This window comes from Chinchilla lanigera, unplaced genomic scaffold (genome assembly GCF_000276665.1).
Source record: "Chinchilla lanigera isolate Chin_1 unplaced genomic scaffold, ChiLan1.0 scaffold00066, whole genome shotgun sequence".
NCBI classification, from domain to species: domain Eukaryota; kingdom Metazoa; phylum Chordata; class Mammalia; order Rodentia; family Chinchillidae; genus Chinchilla; species Chinchilla lanigera.
The window spans coordinates 10,710,572-10,728,587 of record NW_004955467.1 but is presented as its reverse complement, the minus strand read 5'-3'; the positions used below and the strand labels follow the sequence as shown (position 1 = coordinate 10,728,587).

The 18,016-nt window shown below is 37.3% G+C and overlaps 1 protein-coding gene and 1 non-coding gene across 3 annotated transcripts in view; both read right to left on the bottom strand.

Annotated features, from left to right (window-relative positions):
- The window catches only part of Rabep1 (rabaptin, RAB GTPase binding effector protein 1), a 134,452-nt gene that overhangs the window by 19,535 nt on the left and 96,901 nt on the right, over positions 1-18,016 (bottom strand). For both annotated transcript variants that reach the window (XM_005399641.2, XM_005399642.2), the window contains 4 exons: positions 15,942-16,070; positions 13,137-13,604; positions 11,851-11,955; positions 9,875-9,991 (listed from right to left, as the gene is read on the bottom strand). In XM_005399641.2, coding sequence (XP_005399698.1) covers positions 9,875-9,991; positions 11,851-11,955; positions 13,137-13,604; positions 15,942-16,070 — 819 coding nt within the window. The remainder of the gene's footprint in view (positions 1-9,874; positions 9,992-11,850; positions 11,956-13,136; positions 13,605-15,941; positions 16,071-18,016) is intronic.
- On the bottom strand, positions 6,227-6,298 carry Trnaa-ugc. The gene has a single exon. It is a non-coding gene; the product is annotated as a tRNA-Ala (tRNA).

Genomic DNA, 18,016 nt, shown 5'->3' with positions numbered 1-18,016 from the left:
CCACATGATCTAGCTATGCTTATTAAAAGGCAAAAAAAAAAAAAAAAAAAAAAACAACAAAAAAAACCCCTACATATACACAGTAACAAACTAGAATATTACCCACAAAACTAAAAACTTAAAGGATAAATGACTGTTCTGAATGAGCTACAACTAAGAGAGATGGGTTGGGGGATTAAAACCTCGTGAATGAGAAGCAAGCACTCTACCACAGAACTAAATCCCCAGGACACCCTTGTTTTTTTGTTTTGTTTTGTTTTTTTTGAGACAGGGTCTCACCAAGTTGCCTAGACTTACCTCAAATTTTCAATCCTCTAACCTCAGCCTCCTGTGTAGCTGGGACTATAGGCATGTACCACTATGCCTCATACTAGCTGAGGTGCTGAAGAGCTATACATACATGATTGATATCACTCAACTCTAAACTTTTCTGGATCAGTTTCAGTTTTAATGTTCATATAGGAAAGCATTATTTGAAAATTGATGATTCATACATTAAAAACTTAAAACGTACGCATATTTTAATAATTATTTTAAGAATTCTGCTTTTAATAGCGTCAGATTAGGTAATACGAACCAAACTACTGAGAATTAGGAAAACTATAAAAAGATAAAATGTATTTTCTGGAAGGCACTGGAGAACAAAGCAAGAAGGAATCACAGAGCCACGGAAGAGGTTGAGAACACATGAAGAATGTGGCACAGCATCTGAAAACAGTTCTCTGGAAGCACATGCTGATTCCAAAAGAAACACATGGGACACTGAGAAGCTTAGCCAGGGACCTCACGGCCCCAGGACAAGGCAGCAAAAGTGAAAAGTCTAGGATCCACCAAGCAAAGGGTAAACATCCTGCACTTTGGACTGCCAAACCAACAGCGAACCTTTTAGAGCTTTCAATGATACAAACATCCTGCTGCAGCACACATGCTACAAGTTTACCACCACTGCCCTTGGGGTTAGTAACAATTTAAATAATTCAACCTTCATAACTATATAGAAATAGATTTCTGTAACTGGATTCAGTGCTTCTAGTGGTTAGAAACATCATCATCATCATCATCATCTTTATGTCATTTCAATAATTTTTTACATAAAATGTGCAATACTGAAATACAAATGCAAAGAGATATGCTTTTTAAAAATAGACAATAGGAACAGCTCCACAATGAATCCAAATATGTGAGTTCTTAGATACTTGCCCTATTCACAGACTTAAAAGGCAAAATTTGGAATTACCAAAGAACCAGCAACAACAGTTAACAAAATGCAATTAATAACCTGAAAAAAATCAATGACCTCAATTAAAACCTCAAAGGATAAGCTTATAGACAAAATTCCTTTGAAGAATAAAATAGTGAATTAAAAAGCAGATTTGGAAAAATAAAAACAAAATGATAGAAAATAAGAGAAGCTAAAAAGCATGTAGATGCAATGAAAATGACTGATATATACCACTTAAATCCCCTTAAATAATAGTTTGGATGGGGGCCAGAGACATAGCTCAGCGGCACAAGTGTCTGCCTGGCAAGTGCAAGGTCCTGAGTTCGATTCCTGGTACCAAAAAATAATAATAGTTTGGATAAATAATGATACATCTATGCAGAGGAATAGTCAAAGCATTAAAAATAACTGTTAATATAGAGAAAATAGACGTCTCAAAGACATATTGATGATCAAACAGAACCGATACAAAAGGCTATATACTATATGATTCCATTTATATGAAGTTCAAGAACAAGCAGTAGTAACACAGGATGGAAAGTCGTAATTGTGGCTATCTCTAGGTACAGGCTGATGAGGTATTTCCTGATCAGGAAAGGACATGAGTCTATGAAAAATTATCTGAATGACCTTGGCGATGATTACCCTGGTAACATTTTTAACAAGTTAAAATGAATCAAACTATACACTTGGTTGAGTTTTCTTTTTTTCACTATTGAGGATTGAACCCAGGGCCTCATACATGCTAGGCAAGCACTCCACCATGAACTACATCCCCATCCCTTTTCATTTTGAGAAAGGATCTCACTAAGTTTCCCAGGCTAGCATTGAAGTCACAATCCTCTTGCCTCAGTCTCCAGAGTAACTGGAGTTACAGGTGTGCACGCACCACACTGGCCAACTAAAAAAAATTCTTAATGGAATGGCTGAGAATTTTCCTATTGTTACATAAGACATCAATTCAGAGATTCAGGAAACTCTGTGATCTCAAAAGAGGGAAAAAACAGAAGAATAATACATGTTTGTGTAGCACAGTGAAACCACTAAAAACAAAGAGACAAAAAGAGTATCTTTAGAATAGTCAGGCAAAAAAATAAACAAATAAAAGCCCACAACATTTTACCTTGTTCAAAGGAGAAACATTAAGACTGGTAGGCGATTTCTCTATAGAAACATGGAATAAAACCTCAAAGTGCTAGAAGGAAAGAATATATGTGTTGAAAATGGTGCACCTACTACGTGTCCTTTTTGAATAAAAGATATCTCTGATATAAAAAAAGATAGAAGAAAACAGAGAATTGAGACTCTTGGTACTATTTAAGATGAATTCCTCTCACTATGGTCTGTCTCTCATTGATCCCAACTAAAAACTCTAGACAAAGTACAAAAAGCAACTACCTGAAGACTCTGAAAAATATGTTAAAGCATTACGTTGGGGAGGAAAATCAAAACTTGAAGCAGCAATTCATACAGAAAGAGTTTCTTGTTTGTTTGTTTGATTGGTTGGGTTTTTTTTTTCCTACTTTCATACTAATCTGAGGGTACCCCCAGCTGCTGAAGTACAGGAGATAAAACTTGCTGGCCACAGCACCAGGAACAACAGCTCCCACGTGCCAGTATAGTATAAAAGTAACCTCAGAGAGGTGAGAGTTAGAAAAAGAACCACTTAATTCTGTGTCTAAGCCAGCACAAATTTCACACTTACCCCTGACTCCACATACAAAAGCCAGCCCTTAGGCAGCATGACAAAGGCTCTGAAAACTGAATGAGCATTAGAAAAACGACCATTCACAGAAGGCAAGAGAATTTGGGCACTGGACCCTTACATCAGGGTGACTCCCCCCAATACAAAATGAAACCATCAAAATTCTCCAGAGAATTTTAACAGAACCCAGAGGCTCATAATAAAATGCTCGTAATTCCCAAGACACAAAGTACTGGATATTAAAAAAAATTAAGGAAAATATAACCAATGCTCAAGAGAAAATAAAGTCAACAGATGCCAACTCCTTGATGACGCAAGTTGGAATTATCAAAGACCTTAAAGTAGCTGTTTATGGAAATGGTAAATATTTTTCAAATAAATTTGAAAAGATAAGCCTCAGAAGAGAAATAAAAACAAAAAAGAACTAAGTAAGAATGTCACTACAAATCACAGTGTAGAACTTGGCATAAAAATACGCAAATAGACCAATGGAACAAAAAGTCCTAAAACTAACGCACACACATATATTCACTTAGTAAATGATAAAGATGATCTTTTAGCAGCCCTGTGGGAAAGGTGATGTTTTCAATAAATGACACAGAAACTGGCTATTTATATATGTGTTTTGGGGTTAAGGGTTAGGGATCGAACCCAAAGACTCATGCGTGCTAAGCACATGCTTTTTTATCACTGACCTATAATCCTAGCTCCCCTGGCTAACTATATGATAAAATAAAATTTTATACTAAATCTACATGAGACTGTCATCTGTATGTATAAATCAGTTCTAGATGAACTTTCTGACACAAACATGAACAACTATAAACAATGCCGCTTCTACAGAATATGGAAGTATCTACATAACTCCAGGGTAAGAAAAGATTTTTTTAAGCAACATAAAAATCACTAAACCACATGAAAAGATCAATAGACCTGACTATATTAAAACTCAGAACTTCTATTCATCAAGGCACCATTAAAAACAAGCTACTGAGTAGAACACATATGCAACAGATAGAACCAAGAACTTCTATATAAAGAATACCTAACAAATTAAAAAGAAATATAACCCCAAGAAGGAAAGTAAAGCAATCAATCCTAGATAGCATAGCAATCGAGTAGGAATTACACACACACAAACACACACAAACACATTCCAGTGGCAAATAAAAATGAAAAACGCAATATAACTTCAATAGTCATCAAAGAAATACACAATGAAATACCATTCATTACATACCCACAAAAATCACTATAAAGTAAGTAAGAAAATTAGATTTTTCAGGACATTGGCCTCTTCTCCCATACTGCTAGTGGCAGTACAAATTGGTAAAACCACTGCTTTTGATTTGTATCAATGCATTATTATGATACACAGTAAGTACACTCCTTGTGGGGCAACTGGCACATACACATACTGCATCTTGATTCTTCTTACTTCCCCTTCAGTTCCCCTTCCTTCCATCTCCACCACTTCAGATCCCCTTCCCATACTTTCAAAGAATCAACTCTTTGATTTGTTAATCCTTTGTGTTGCTTTTTGGTCTTGTTTTCATTAATTTCTGCTCTAATCTTTACAATTTCTTTCCTTCTATTAATTTCAGATTTGGGTTATTCTTGTCTTTCTAAGTCCTTGAGATCCACTATTACGTTATTTATTTGGGAGTGCGCTGTTCGTTTTATGTGTGCATTCTATAGCTATATCCTTCCCGCTTAGAGGTGTCTTTATTGTGTCCCATAGGTTCTGAGATGCTTCCATTGTCATCTGATTCTAGGAACCTTTTTATTTCTTCCCTGATTTCTTTTGTGATTCACATATCATTCAGTAACACATTACTTAAACTCCAATGTTTGTGTAGTTTTCTGTGGCTTCCTTTGCTGATCTCTAGCTTCACTTCACTATGATTCAACAGTACGCAATTCTTTTTATTTAAGCATGGTTTGTGGTCTAACATATGGTATACTTTGAAAAAAGTTCCATGTGCTGTTGAGAAAAAAGTGTGTTCTGCTATTGTTGGATGAAACACTATAGATATTTGTTAAGCCAATTTGTTCAATGGCACAGTTTAGCTCCGATGTTTCTTTGTTGATTTTTTCTCTGGCTGATCTAATTGTAACAGTGAGATGCTAAAGTCCTCCATTCTGGTTGTACTGGTGTCTGTCCTTCTAAGTCCAGTTTATTTTATGAAATTGAGAGCGCTGACATTTGGTGCATAGACATTTACTACTGTTATCTCTTCCTGTGAATGGTTCCTTTTATCAGTATGTAATAGCCATCACTATCTTCTCTGATTAGCTTTGGCTTGAAGTCTGCTGGGTCTGACAATAAAACAGCTACTCCTGCTTGCTTTCTGGCTCTAGCTGAATGGAGTATCATTTTCCTTTTTTCTTTTTAATTGAAAAAAAGTGCCTTTCTGCAACTCTTGTTGGCTTTGCTAGCATAGTCATTATGTAACAAAATAAGAAAAATTGTTTCATTACTGTTATGGTTTGTGTCTAGATGTCCCCCTAAAGCCTCATGCAGTTATGGGGGCAGGCTTCTAGGGTCTGTGGTTGATTCATGGTCCAATACTGGGATTTATGGATGTGAGCACAGCCTGCATACAATTTAAGGGAGAGAAACAGGCTCCTTTTTGTTCTTGCTACTTTTGCTGTCTTCTGCCACCATGAACTGTTTGTTGCCTCTGTGCCATGCCACCCTGCCTTGGAGCCAACAGATTATGGACTGAAACTTCCACAAACTGTGAGGTAAATAAACCTTTCCTTCCTTAACTTTGGGCATTCAGTATTTTGTCTCAGTAACAAGGGAAATGTAAGAAAATTCCCTACTAGATGTCCAATACACTGAGTACAGTTCCTCAAAGTCAAAGAATGAATTCTAAAAAACAACAGAGGTTAAGAGTAGGAAAATTTATTGGGGAAAAGGAATAGCTCCTGAGAGACAGGAGCGGTCCCACTGGATTGCCCTGGAATATCATTTTCTATGCTCTCACTTTCAGTCTGTACACTTCCTTTGGGACGAGGTATATGCAGTTTTGATTTTATTTTGCTTTAAATCCTATCTGCCAGTCTGTCTGTTGACTGAGGAGTTGAGACAACTGACCTGAGTTAATACTGTAAGGTATTTACTGAACCCTGCCATTACATTATTTTTCTAGTGCTGATTCCTTTATTTCCTTTTATTTACTCTCCTAGTTACATGTACACTTTCCCTTGGACTTCTTGGTGCTAGTGGCCTCCTTATCTCTGTCTAGGACAGTAGTGGTGAACCTATTTGTTATCTGTTATTATTTTTTTTTTGGTGGTGCTGGGGATTGAACCTAGAACCTTGTGCATGCAAGGCAGAAGCTCTACCACTGAGCCACATCCCCAGCCCTATTTGCTTTGTTTTGTTTTGTTCTGTTCTGTTCTGTTTTTGTCTTTTTGAGACAAAGTCTCACTATGTAGTTCAGGCTGGCCTTGAGCTCACTTTGTAGCCCAGGTTGGTCTCGAACTCACAACAATCCTCCTCCTCAGCCTCCCAAGTGCTGGGATTACAGGCATGCCCCACCACGCCTGGCCCCCAGCCCTATTTATTATCACTGAAATCTCTAAAAGTGGGCTAGAATTTCATTAAGTATTTTCTAAAATGCTGGCTTAGTGGTCATGTTTATGATTTATCATGGAAGACCTCTGTCAATTTTTCAGACTAGTTTTTAAAGATATAAAAGTCTGGATTGGTAACTTTTCTTTTAGGGGTTGAAAAACTTTGCTCCAGGTTCTCCTGGCCTTTTAGTATTGTGCTGAAAAATCTGCAAGTATTCTGAAGGGCTTGCCATTATAGTTTATTTGCTATTTTTCTCTAAAAGCTTTTAATATTCTCTCCTTTTGCTGAATTTCTGGAATTCTGATTATGATATAAATATAATGGAGAGATTTTTATAGGTCATGGCTAGTTGGAGTTCAATATGCCTCTTCTACATTACTTGAATATGAAATTCCCTAGATTTGGAAATGTTTCTTCTAGGATTTCAGTGATTAAATTTTTAGGCATTTTGAGTCATCTTCTAATTTTTCTTTTATTCCAGTAATTCTGAGGTGGTGTGTGTTTTTTTGTTTTGTTTGGTCTTGTTTTTTTTTTTTTTTTTTTTGTTTTTCTCCGGTACCGGGAACCGAACTCACGACCTTGCGCTTGCCAGGCAGGCGCTTTTGCCGCTGAGCTAAATCCCCAGCCCCTGGTCTTGTTTTTTGAGTCATCTAGCAGCTGCTAGATCCAGCTTTCAGGATGTCTTATCATTTTTAGGGTACCACGGAGTTTATGATCTACTACATCCACCTTGTCTTACATTTCTGACACTCTCTCCTTGTTATGGTTGATACACTGTGTCAGCCTGAGGAGTCCAGAGGCTTGACTAAGTGACTCAGCAGTTCTCCGTCCTAGGGTGAAATGGGATGCTGTTCATTGTGCCAACTTGAGAAGCTTAGCAGGTTAACTAAGCGACTAAGCTGGGGCTGGGTCCACACTCTGTATCACCCTGAGCTTGTGCAGGAGGCCCGGAGATGGTGCAGGCGTGGGCGGGTAGCCAGCATACAATATGAGGGAGGAAAAGAGGCTTGCTTTCTCCCCCATTTTGCTCTTGCTGCTTTTGCTGTCTTGTACCACCCTCAAGGGTTGCCCCTGTGCCATGTGCCAATCTGCCGTGGAGCCAACTGATTATAGACTGAAACCTCCACAAACTGTAAGCTAAATAAAGCCTTCCTTCCTTAATTTTGGGCATGCGATATTTTGTCTCAGCAACGAGAGAAAAGTAATCAAGACAGTCCTCACACTGGTCAAGTCTGCTACCCATAGTTTCCTCTGTATTTTTCATATCTTTGTTCTCTGCTTGCTTTCTTCCTATACTTTCTCTTTTCCGGAGTGGTCATTCACTGCTTGACTCAATTAGTTTATTGTTTATTTCTTCTTTAAGTGTGGTGAACATTTTATTGCTAAAATCTTTTATTTGTTTAGTTAAAGCCTCACTGAGATCATTAAACATCTTAGGCATTTGCTTTTACGTTTCCTCTCTTATCTTATCAAATATTTTGACCATTTGGTTTTGAGTTCTTTGCCTATGGCTTCCTCTACTTCAGTGTCCATAAGATCAGCTTTTGGGGAACTAGGGGTTAAGGGGCATCTTCTTGCCTTGCTTTCATATGTTTCTATTCTTTTTGTGCTGTTGGTTAAAGATCAATTAGGGTACAGAAACTTGACACTATTACAGAGATCTCTTTGGTTAAGTTTGGTCTTCCTGTATTGTACCCTTGGATTTTTGTTTTGGTGTTTATATTCCTTTTCAATGTATTCTGCGTGGTATTTGAGGATCTTCTTAGTGTGCAACCTTCTAGGGGCTTGACCACTGGCACCATTCTTGTGTTTACACAAGCAGGTACTCATCCCCAGGAGCTGGGGTTAACATTCCAGCCTACTTCCTTCTTTTCTCTGCATTACCCTCACTTTTCTCAAATTTATCTGTAGTCTTTGGTTTTTCTGTCAGCTCTTTCTTGATTCCTAGAGCCCAACTTCTCTTTGCTAAGTTGTTCTTTTCTAAGTTGTCTGAATTTGAGGTCTCAGAGTCTGTATTTTGCTGTCCATCTTTACCATTTTTAATCTGGCAGAATCACTCTGGAAAACTATTGGTCATTATTATCTACTAAAGCTGAACATATAGTTTTGGAACATTCTGACCCAGTTATTCTACTCCTAGATACACAGCTTGAAGAACCAGGTTTCCTAAGCCTTATAGAAAAACTTCAAAGTTAACATTATCCATAAATCCTAAAACTAGAAACAACTAAGATGTTGAAAAACAGTGGTATATCCATACAATGGCATAACCATATAACAATTAAAATGAACCAATGTGTTCATAAATGAATAGGAATCTCACATATTACTGAATAAAGACAAACACAATCCATACAGTACAGCTCTTTTTAAAATGAGAAACAAAACTAATGGCATTAGGACTGTAATTACTTCTCAAAAGGAGGTAGTAAGTAGAGGGATTAAGTGGTAAATGTTCTGAGATACTGGATAATATTGTAGTACTTGATCTCAAAGATGGTTACATGAATTGTCAGTACTAGTATGTTTGTTATATCTGTGTGTGTTTGGTGTTTTTCTATGTGTTCAATACCTAAACAGAAAATAAATCGCATGTTTTTTGGGGGAGGGGATTAGTACTAGGGATTGAACACAGGACCTTCACATTGAGCTACATCCACAGCCCTGTTTTTATGTTTTGTTTAATTTTTCTAGCTGGGTGTAGTGGCACACTCTTGTAATCCCAGCACTCAAGAGGCTGAGGCAGGATGACTGCCATAAGTTCAAGGCCAGTCTGGGCTACATAGTGAGTTGAAGACTAGCCTGGACTACCGACAGAGACTCTGTCTCAAAACACTAAAAAAAAATTTTTTTAAACACCATCTCATTAAGTAATTCAGTTGCCAAGACTGGGATTAAATTTGCAATTCTCCTGCCTCAGGCTCCTCAAGTACTGGGATTACAGGCATGCACCACTACCCTCAGCTTCACATCTGTGTTTTTTAAGTACCAGAAATAAAAGGGATATTGTTAAGAAAATAAAAGGGAAAAGGAGAATCACAGCCTCTTGATATTCATTAACTGTTATTTCATAAAAACTATAAAACAGAAAGATTAGTAAGAGAGCTTTTTATCCAAAAGAAGCTGGCAAATCCTCAAGGAAAATAAAAAAGATATATCCCCCTCCCCCTCTTTCTTTCTTTTAAAGATGGAGTCTCACTAAGTCACCCAGGCTGGACTCAAAACTTGCAATTCCTTCACCTCTGCCACGAAGAGTGCTGGGATACAGGTGTGTGCCACGGTGCCGGGCTTGTTTTGTTTTGTTTAATTTAATTCAGTCATGCCTTCTCAGTTACATTCCAATTCTAAAACCCCCATTTACCTGATGGCTGGAGTCCTCAGTGCTCTTCTTGATGAAGTCTTCAAGCTCCTGTTTATCTTTCATTGTCTTCTCTAGCTGATCATTAGCTTGCCTTAGCATCACCTGCAGTTTTTTTACCTATATAATTTTAAAACTCATTAGAATTAGGAACTATAATTCTTTTTTCTTTCTTTTCTTTCAGTGCTGGGGATTAAACCTAGCACCTCACACACACTAGGCAAATATTCTACCACTAAACTACACTCCTAGCCCATAGTTATTTTATAAATGAAAACAAAATACAATTTGAGAGGTTGACAGAGGACTGTAAGTTCAAGGCTAGCCTGAGCTACACAGCAAGACTGCCTCAAAGAACAAATAAACAAACAATTAAAAAGAAACAAAATTAAAACACCACACCCAACGCCAGAATCCTTTTTTAAATATTTAAATTTTTCCTGAGAATATGTAAATTCAGAAAGAAATGAGATGACCTCATGAGACAAGTGTGCAGTGCTCTACAGTTAACAAAGCATTTTTCACATACATGATCTCACTTGAAAACTCTCCTTTGGGCCCTCTCAGCTCTAGCACTGGACCCCTTGCTCTATTCTATCCTCTGCCTCCAATCTACAATCACAGAAACACTGTATGGTGTACACAAATGAAATATAACTATTATTTATTCTTTTAAAAGCCCCCAAGTGCCCTCCAGTCCATCCATGTTAAATCTAAACTCCCTCAATCATCATACCTCCTCAATAATAACACCCTGGCCTTCCTTTGCAGGGGCTTCTCTCATTTTGTAACATCCATCTCAACCTCACAAACTACTCCTAATTTCTAAATTCTGTATTTTTCTTTCACAATTCTGTCCCTTTGTACATCTTTACTCTCCCTGAGCACCTTTTTCTCCTTCCCCACTTTTCCCAAATAATTTTTAACCTAGGCTCTAAAACAAACTTAGCTCAAGTGTGGGCTTCCTGAGCCTACAGCTAAGCTGTATGCCTCCTCTAATTCCACTTGTATGTCTCCAGGAACAAACAACACTAACTGATATTTCGGATAACAACACTGAAAGCTCCTCACAGGAAATAACTGTCTTCTAGCTGTATCTGAAAGGCCAAGGTTCAGGAAAATGCCAGACATAGAAAAAGCATCAGTAATGGTTACAGATATAACTAAGGGATCCAGATAGCACATTTCCATGCCACAATATCAGAGGCCAACTCTCTTGAGCTTTGCAAATAGTTTTAGAAATCTTTGAAATATCCATGAAATGAGAATATACGGAGGAACTCAATGCCAATAATGCTGGAAAATATTAAGCTATCATCCTAATCTGCTTTAAGTTCTTCTGAAGACTAAAGGAAGAATCTTCCTAACAAAAAACATTAGGAAATGGAAGAAAAATTTGTCTTTTCCTTACATTTGCTTTCACAAGCCTACTTTTGTGAAATTCTACATAATTTTCTAAATGTTATCTGGGTACCCATTATTCAACACTATTATTTGTAAAAGTAGGGTTTGTCAATCTAAGCATACCAATCTATATACCCATAAATTAATTTTAATAGATTCCACAAATTTATAACAACAAGTAGGTAATAAGATTATAAATTCTTATTAACATGATTCAGTTAAGCTTTTATTCTATCAGAGGCTTCCTATCTCCCTAATCTCCACAGTATTCTCCATGTGCCTACATCACATTTGGGCACTGGGTAGGAAAGAAAGGGGGCTGAAAGAGAGGAAGTGGTGTTTTCCTAAACGTTAAGCAGACCTATGTGGTACTGACACATTAATGAAGCACAGATATCAAAGCAAAATCCTACTGGGCTCCTATTAGAAGTATAACTGCCACTGCATCTGCCAGTTTATTTCATAATTTATCAAGACAGATATGCTTCATAAACAAATGAGGGGGAAAAACAATCCTGTACCTCCAATGAAAACTAAAACAGCTCACCAATTTGGCACATCCAAATGAAACTCACCTGGTCTCTTGTTTCAGCCTCCTGAATCTGAATTCCTTGTAACTGTTTTTCATAATTGGAACACATATCACAACGTCTCCCAAGTTTATTTCCAGCATTATGAACCTGAAGGGTGTTACAATTACTTTTTACAGGCAGAACAAAATAATTCTGTATTACACACCTTTAGAAACATGTGCACAGTCTTACCACTGTTAATTAAAAGTGCAGTATGGAGTAAGCTATTTCTTCAGGGTCTTAGAGGAAGAAATTATAATACAGGGCTACAGTCTAAGAAGTCATAATCTCCAGTATGAATATGATAGGATAACAAGGGCCACAAAACATCAGATTTGAGAATACAAGCAAAAACTACTATGCTGTGGCACTCAGAATTTAAATCAATAATACTCAACCAACAGGAAAGGAAAACAGCAAAACCAATGCCAGTTCCCCATTTCACAAGCTCCAATTACAAAATAGGTACGAAACTATTAAGTAGCACCTTCATAAATTTGTTTTGAATGAGACCAAAGAGAATAGCTTCTTTCAGGCTTAACAGGCACTCTACTTCCTGATCAAGTACTTCTTTAAAGAGAAGTAGCCTTGAGTTTGAGAAAGAACTACAAATCAAAACATCTGGATTCTAGCCCAGGCTTTGCTACTAGGTCAAGGGGAACCTTTGCAAAAGGCTTGAACTTTCTGAGCCAGTTGCCTCTTCTGCAAACTTAAGATAATCATGCTCTGATTGCTTCATTATGATCACACAGCTCAGAGAAGAAGTATGTGAAAGGGCTCTGTAATCTGTAAAGCATTATGCAAATACATATTTAAGTTTTTACCTCCTAAACTTTTAAATTTGCACAGATTCTGAGGAAAACTGCCCTCAATAAAGGATGCCTTCTTTTCTCTCCCTGATTTTGCACCCCCTCCTTAAACCCACTTTCTGCAACAACTGGTGATGAACATTTTCATTTCAGACCTAAAGGAAAGAAGAATGAGTGTGAACTGTGAATACAGTACTCAAATATTAGAAAAATGAAACTTGGGCTGCTCTAATTTGATGATGCTCATCAGATACAGACTGCTCCAATTTCTAACACCATTAGCTAGTTAGTACTTTCTCTGTTATAATCAACATGGAAGAGCTGAAGCAAACTATGACAAGGGCAAATGATATACATCAACATTTACTTACTGGCAATACATGTGCCTGCACTGACTACAGGGACTACTTACTGAAAGAATAAATCTGAGAGCTAGCATTTGTCCCTCAAAGTAAGAGGAAAAAGAACAGAGTAACTCACCTCTTTCTGCAGGAGATTCCATTCTGTCTCACTGACTAAGCGGTAACCACTGGGGGACACATAGGCACTCTCCATACCCTGGGTAACACTGGAGAGGAGTGATGCCGTCTCTTCTTGTTCTGGTGTCATCGCCTTGATTGCTCTTTCCTGATCTTTGGTTAACATAAACCCACTTGGCATCTGCAGTGACCCAAGTGATGCAGTATCAAAGTTCTCAGATACTGAATCTGCTCCTACCAGAGGTCCAAAATCTGACTCATCAAGGTTTCCAGCAGATTTTGCTTTGAAGTTATGGCCTAAAGCTTTGGATTGCAATGAGCCCGAGGTTCCCAAGCTGTCCGTAGATTGTGCTCTCCTGAGTCCATCTTTAAACATGTCATTATCTGATTTACTGAATGGATCCACAGAGGGTAACAATAAATCTGCATCTAAGGAATGGACTGAACCATGTGTACTGTCTAAATGCTCCTGAAATGTGAAAATATATATTCCCAAGTTAGACAATTCTCTGTACCTCCAAAGAGAAAAACTACCATATACTTAATGTATTTTGCCAGGTGACAAATAGTCATTAATGGGCTACTTTCATATAATCATTTCATATAATCATTAAACAAATATTTACCTAGTGTCCTCTATATATTGGGCACTAAACCTAGTACTCAGAATATAAGAGGTGGATTTGCCATCAGTTATTTTTTATTTGTATGTTTCTTGTACTTTTCAAATTTTCATATTACTTTTCATATTACTTAGTGAGAAAAGCAATGTTAAAAAAGATAACAGGTCCTACAAATTCTAAATATTTTTAGCATAAATCTAAATCTCCAGAGCATTCCATGTTAACTTTAAACACAAAACAACTGTATACAACATTCAAACTCCAAAATACCATGTCTGAAAGTCTAAATTTCAAATATTAGAGAATAATGTTATGCACAATGCTATCTAGATTTTTAATATTGAAAATTTTACTGTAATCGTAACAATTTCCCCTTTCCTATTTTCCTGCTTTTCAAACATTCCTGAATAGATGACTACATGATGCATAAATGATGCAATATTTGGCTGTACCCAAAACTTGAGACATTCTTCTGGAAATCTGTTTTAAAAAATGCACAGCAGAATTAGGTCAAGTGGTCCTCAGTGTATACTCCAAAACAAAAAATGCACAAAAACAACTACATCATACTTTTCAGTGTCTACTAGGATTTTTTTTAAGTTTTTTTAATGTTCAACTGTTAATATTATTCATAAACATAAAAATATAAGCAACCAGAAAGACTATACATGGCTCAGAGTAAAGCTATAAACTAAATAGAAATCTGCTATTGCTGAAAATGAAGAAAAGACTTTTAATCAATCTGGCTGAAACTTGCTCACTGGGCTCAAGAGGTGGGGGTTGAGAAAGTGTGTATGATTTTTTTTTCAGTGCTGAGAATCAAATCCAGAGTCTAACATATGCTAGATAAGCAGTCTATCACTGAGCTACATCCCATCCTTATGAGTACAAAACTCTACAAGGTATTTCAAAAGCCACAAAGTAAACAAGGCATATAAGCATGGATAGTAAGCAGCAGTCTGACAGTACTGAAGTAAGAGTATGGGACAGGATAGAAAGGCCATGCAAATGGGAAGGGCCCTGCACACCAAGCTAAGGACCCTAGTTCTTATCTGAGGGCAATAAGAGAAGCATTTCATTCACTGAAAAGGAGATAGCATCAACTCTGGAGAACGGAATACTCAAAAGGGTACAGGGAGGCACACATTCCAGGTGACAGACCAATATGCAAGGTAAACAGACATGAACATTGTGGTTAAAATAAAATCCTTAATATGAAGAGCCTCACCTGTCTGTGTGAAAAATTTATACTCAACAGTATGGTTAATGGGAGTCAGAGGTGATTGCTGAGCAGAGGAGTGGCCTGACTGCAGCTACACTTTAGAAAAAGAATTTGACAGTAACACTGAGAATACAATGGAGTGGACAGGGTGAAGGTAGGAAACCCAATGATGAAGGCCTTGCCATAATGCGGGTGAGAGGTGATGAGACCAAAGGAACCCCACCTTATCTTTTCTACCTCTAGGTCTCTCTACCCATTCTCAACAACCGCACTGTCCCACAAGTCACAGCAATCTGCCAAACTCGACTCTGTTCTCAGAGCCAAAGACTTAACACTGGTTAAAACTCATATATATATCCTACAGGAAGCTAAACTTTTCTATACTTTAATCTTTTCTAAACAAAAAATAAGAGTATTAACAATATTTATTACTCATATCAAAAAAGATTTTGCAGATATCATTTAAAGATTTATTCTAATGTATTAAACTCCTGAGCCAGGCACAGCGGGTGGCACATGCCTGTACTCTCAGAGCTCAGGAGGCTGACACAGGAGGATCACCAGAAGTTCAAGGCCAGCCTTAACTATATAGTGAGATCCTGTCCCAAAAAACCAAAATGAAAAAAAGAAAGGGGAAAGAAAATATGAACTATTGGGGGAAACGCTTAATTACTTCATATGGTAAGTGAAACACCAACGCATTTCAAGTAGCACTATCTGTAATGTCATAGACACAACAGAATACTATCATTTTAGCACTTCCCATACAAGCAATGTAACTGACTGACATTATGAGCAGGCTAACAATGGTGACCATGTGTACAAGATAAATTTTTTTTGAGATACCTATAATTCCTGGATCAAGAAATCCCCTTCCTTAACCTTCTGAGTAATTGGGACTAGCAGGCATGTGTCACTGTACCTGGCTTACACAACAAATTTAATTACAGACTGACTATACCTCTTCATTTGATAAGTGGACTGACGATTCTTCTTGAGTTAAAGCACAAACCACTGGTATTTTGACTTCTTCTTCAGCATCTGTTTTTTTATGATCTTTTCTCTTAAGTCTTTGTTGTTCATCATCTTCCTAAAAGTCAGGGAGAAAAACATACATATTACCCAGGTAATCTGTACATGATTAAGTCATATAGTTCTTTAATCACACAAAACAACTTAAAAAGAACAGAAAGTTTTATTTGGTTTTTTTTTGTTTGTTTTCTGTTTGTTTTTGAGACAGGGTCTCACTATATAGTTCAGGTTGGCTTGAACTCGCAGCAATCCTTCTACCTCACTCAACTTCCCAAGAGCTGGGATTATAGGCATGTACCGTGCCTGGATCAGACAGCTGAAAGATAACAGAAAATTGGACATTTAAGCTTATTTATTTTCTTACCATATTTAGGGACCTATGGTCACGACAAAGTATTTTAATACTGCAAGCACAAATTAAGAATTCTGCTATAAAAAAGAAATCAGGAAGCAGCTTCCAAGGAAAGTATGCTGTATAAAAGTAAATTAAAAGTAATTTAAAATTAAAAAATTACTTTAAAAAGCTGGAAAAAAAAAAAGTAAATTAAAACAAAAGAAAACTGTCAGGCAATGTGGTGCATGCTTGTAACCCTAGCACTCAGGAGACTGAGCCAGGAGGATCTCCGAGAATTGAAGGCCACCTGGGCAACACAATGAGTTCAAAACCAGCTTAAAGTACACAGTGAGACCCTGAAGAAAGAGAGAGAGAAAGAGAGGGAAAGAAGGAAGGAAGGAAGGAAGGAAGGAAGGAAGGAAGGAAGGAAGGAAGGAAGACAGAGAAAATAAGAGTGAGAGAGAGAAAGAAAAAAGAGGAAAGAGAGAGAGAGAGAGAGAGAAAGAGAGAGAGAGAGAAAGAAAGAAAGAAAGAAAGAAAGAAAGAAAGAAAGAAAGAAAGAAAAAGAAAGAAAGAGGCAAGAGTGAGCAAACTAGCTAGCTCACAAGAAAAAAAGCTCACTTCCCCTTCAAATAGTCCAAAAAAAGAAAAGAAAATTTACATAGAACGCTGCTTCTAATTATTGTAAAAATAGTGAGTTATTAGGACATTACACACCCATTAGAAATGTGTACAAATTTACATGAAATTCAAAAAGAATGACCTAAGTTGATGTAATAATTCCCTCAGGATGAATAAGATAATTTTCTATGGCCAAGACAGTCTAGTGAAGAGGGACAAACGCACCGCTGCAATGTAAATATGTAGAAGGTTCTACAGGATGAGAGAAACAAAGACCTACTTCAACCGAGGGAACCAGCAAAGGGGGCCAAATAAGGTAACACTTCAGCTGAACCTTGAATGAATAGTAAGATGAGTCTGTCACTTCCATGAGAACAGACAGGCAAAGGGTCCAGGAAAAAAGGAGAAGCAAGCACAAAAGACAGAGGCCTAGAAGAGCAGGCTTGTGGGCCAATACTGAACAGTGCACAAATGCATCAAAAGTTAGGGACACGGAGAAGCGGGCAGTGATTACATTCTTAGCCTCTGAAATCAGAGACTGCCTCAAACCTCACAGCTGCCGTTGCTTTTCTCAGCCTGTTTCCCAGCCTGTAATGAAGGAATAATTCTCTAGTGCCCATTTCATATGGCATTTTGTTGTTTTTTGAGAGGTGACTCAGACAAAGCTTTATATATAAAACCTTAACACAATACTAGCAAGTACATAGTAAATGCTAATAAAGGTCTTAACAAGCTTAGTAAGGCTTAGAATGTTTTTAAAGGGCAGCAAAAGAACCATAATAGTAGATCTGCAATTTAGAATTTAAATTCTTAGGTTGACTATGTCTACCCACAATATGAATGAGTCTGAATTAAGGACACAAAAACAATTTTTTTAAAGATAGGGTTTCACAATGTAGTTTAGGCTGTTCTTGAACTCACTACATAGTTCACGCTGGCAAACTCATGGCAATCCTCCTGCTTCAACCTCCCAAGTGCTGGGAATATAGGCATGCACCACCACACTTGGCTTCAAAAAAAAACTTCTGTTAAAGAAATATAATCTAAGA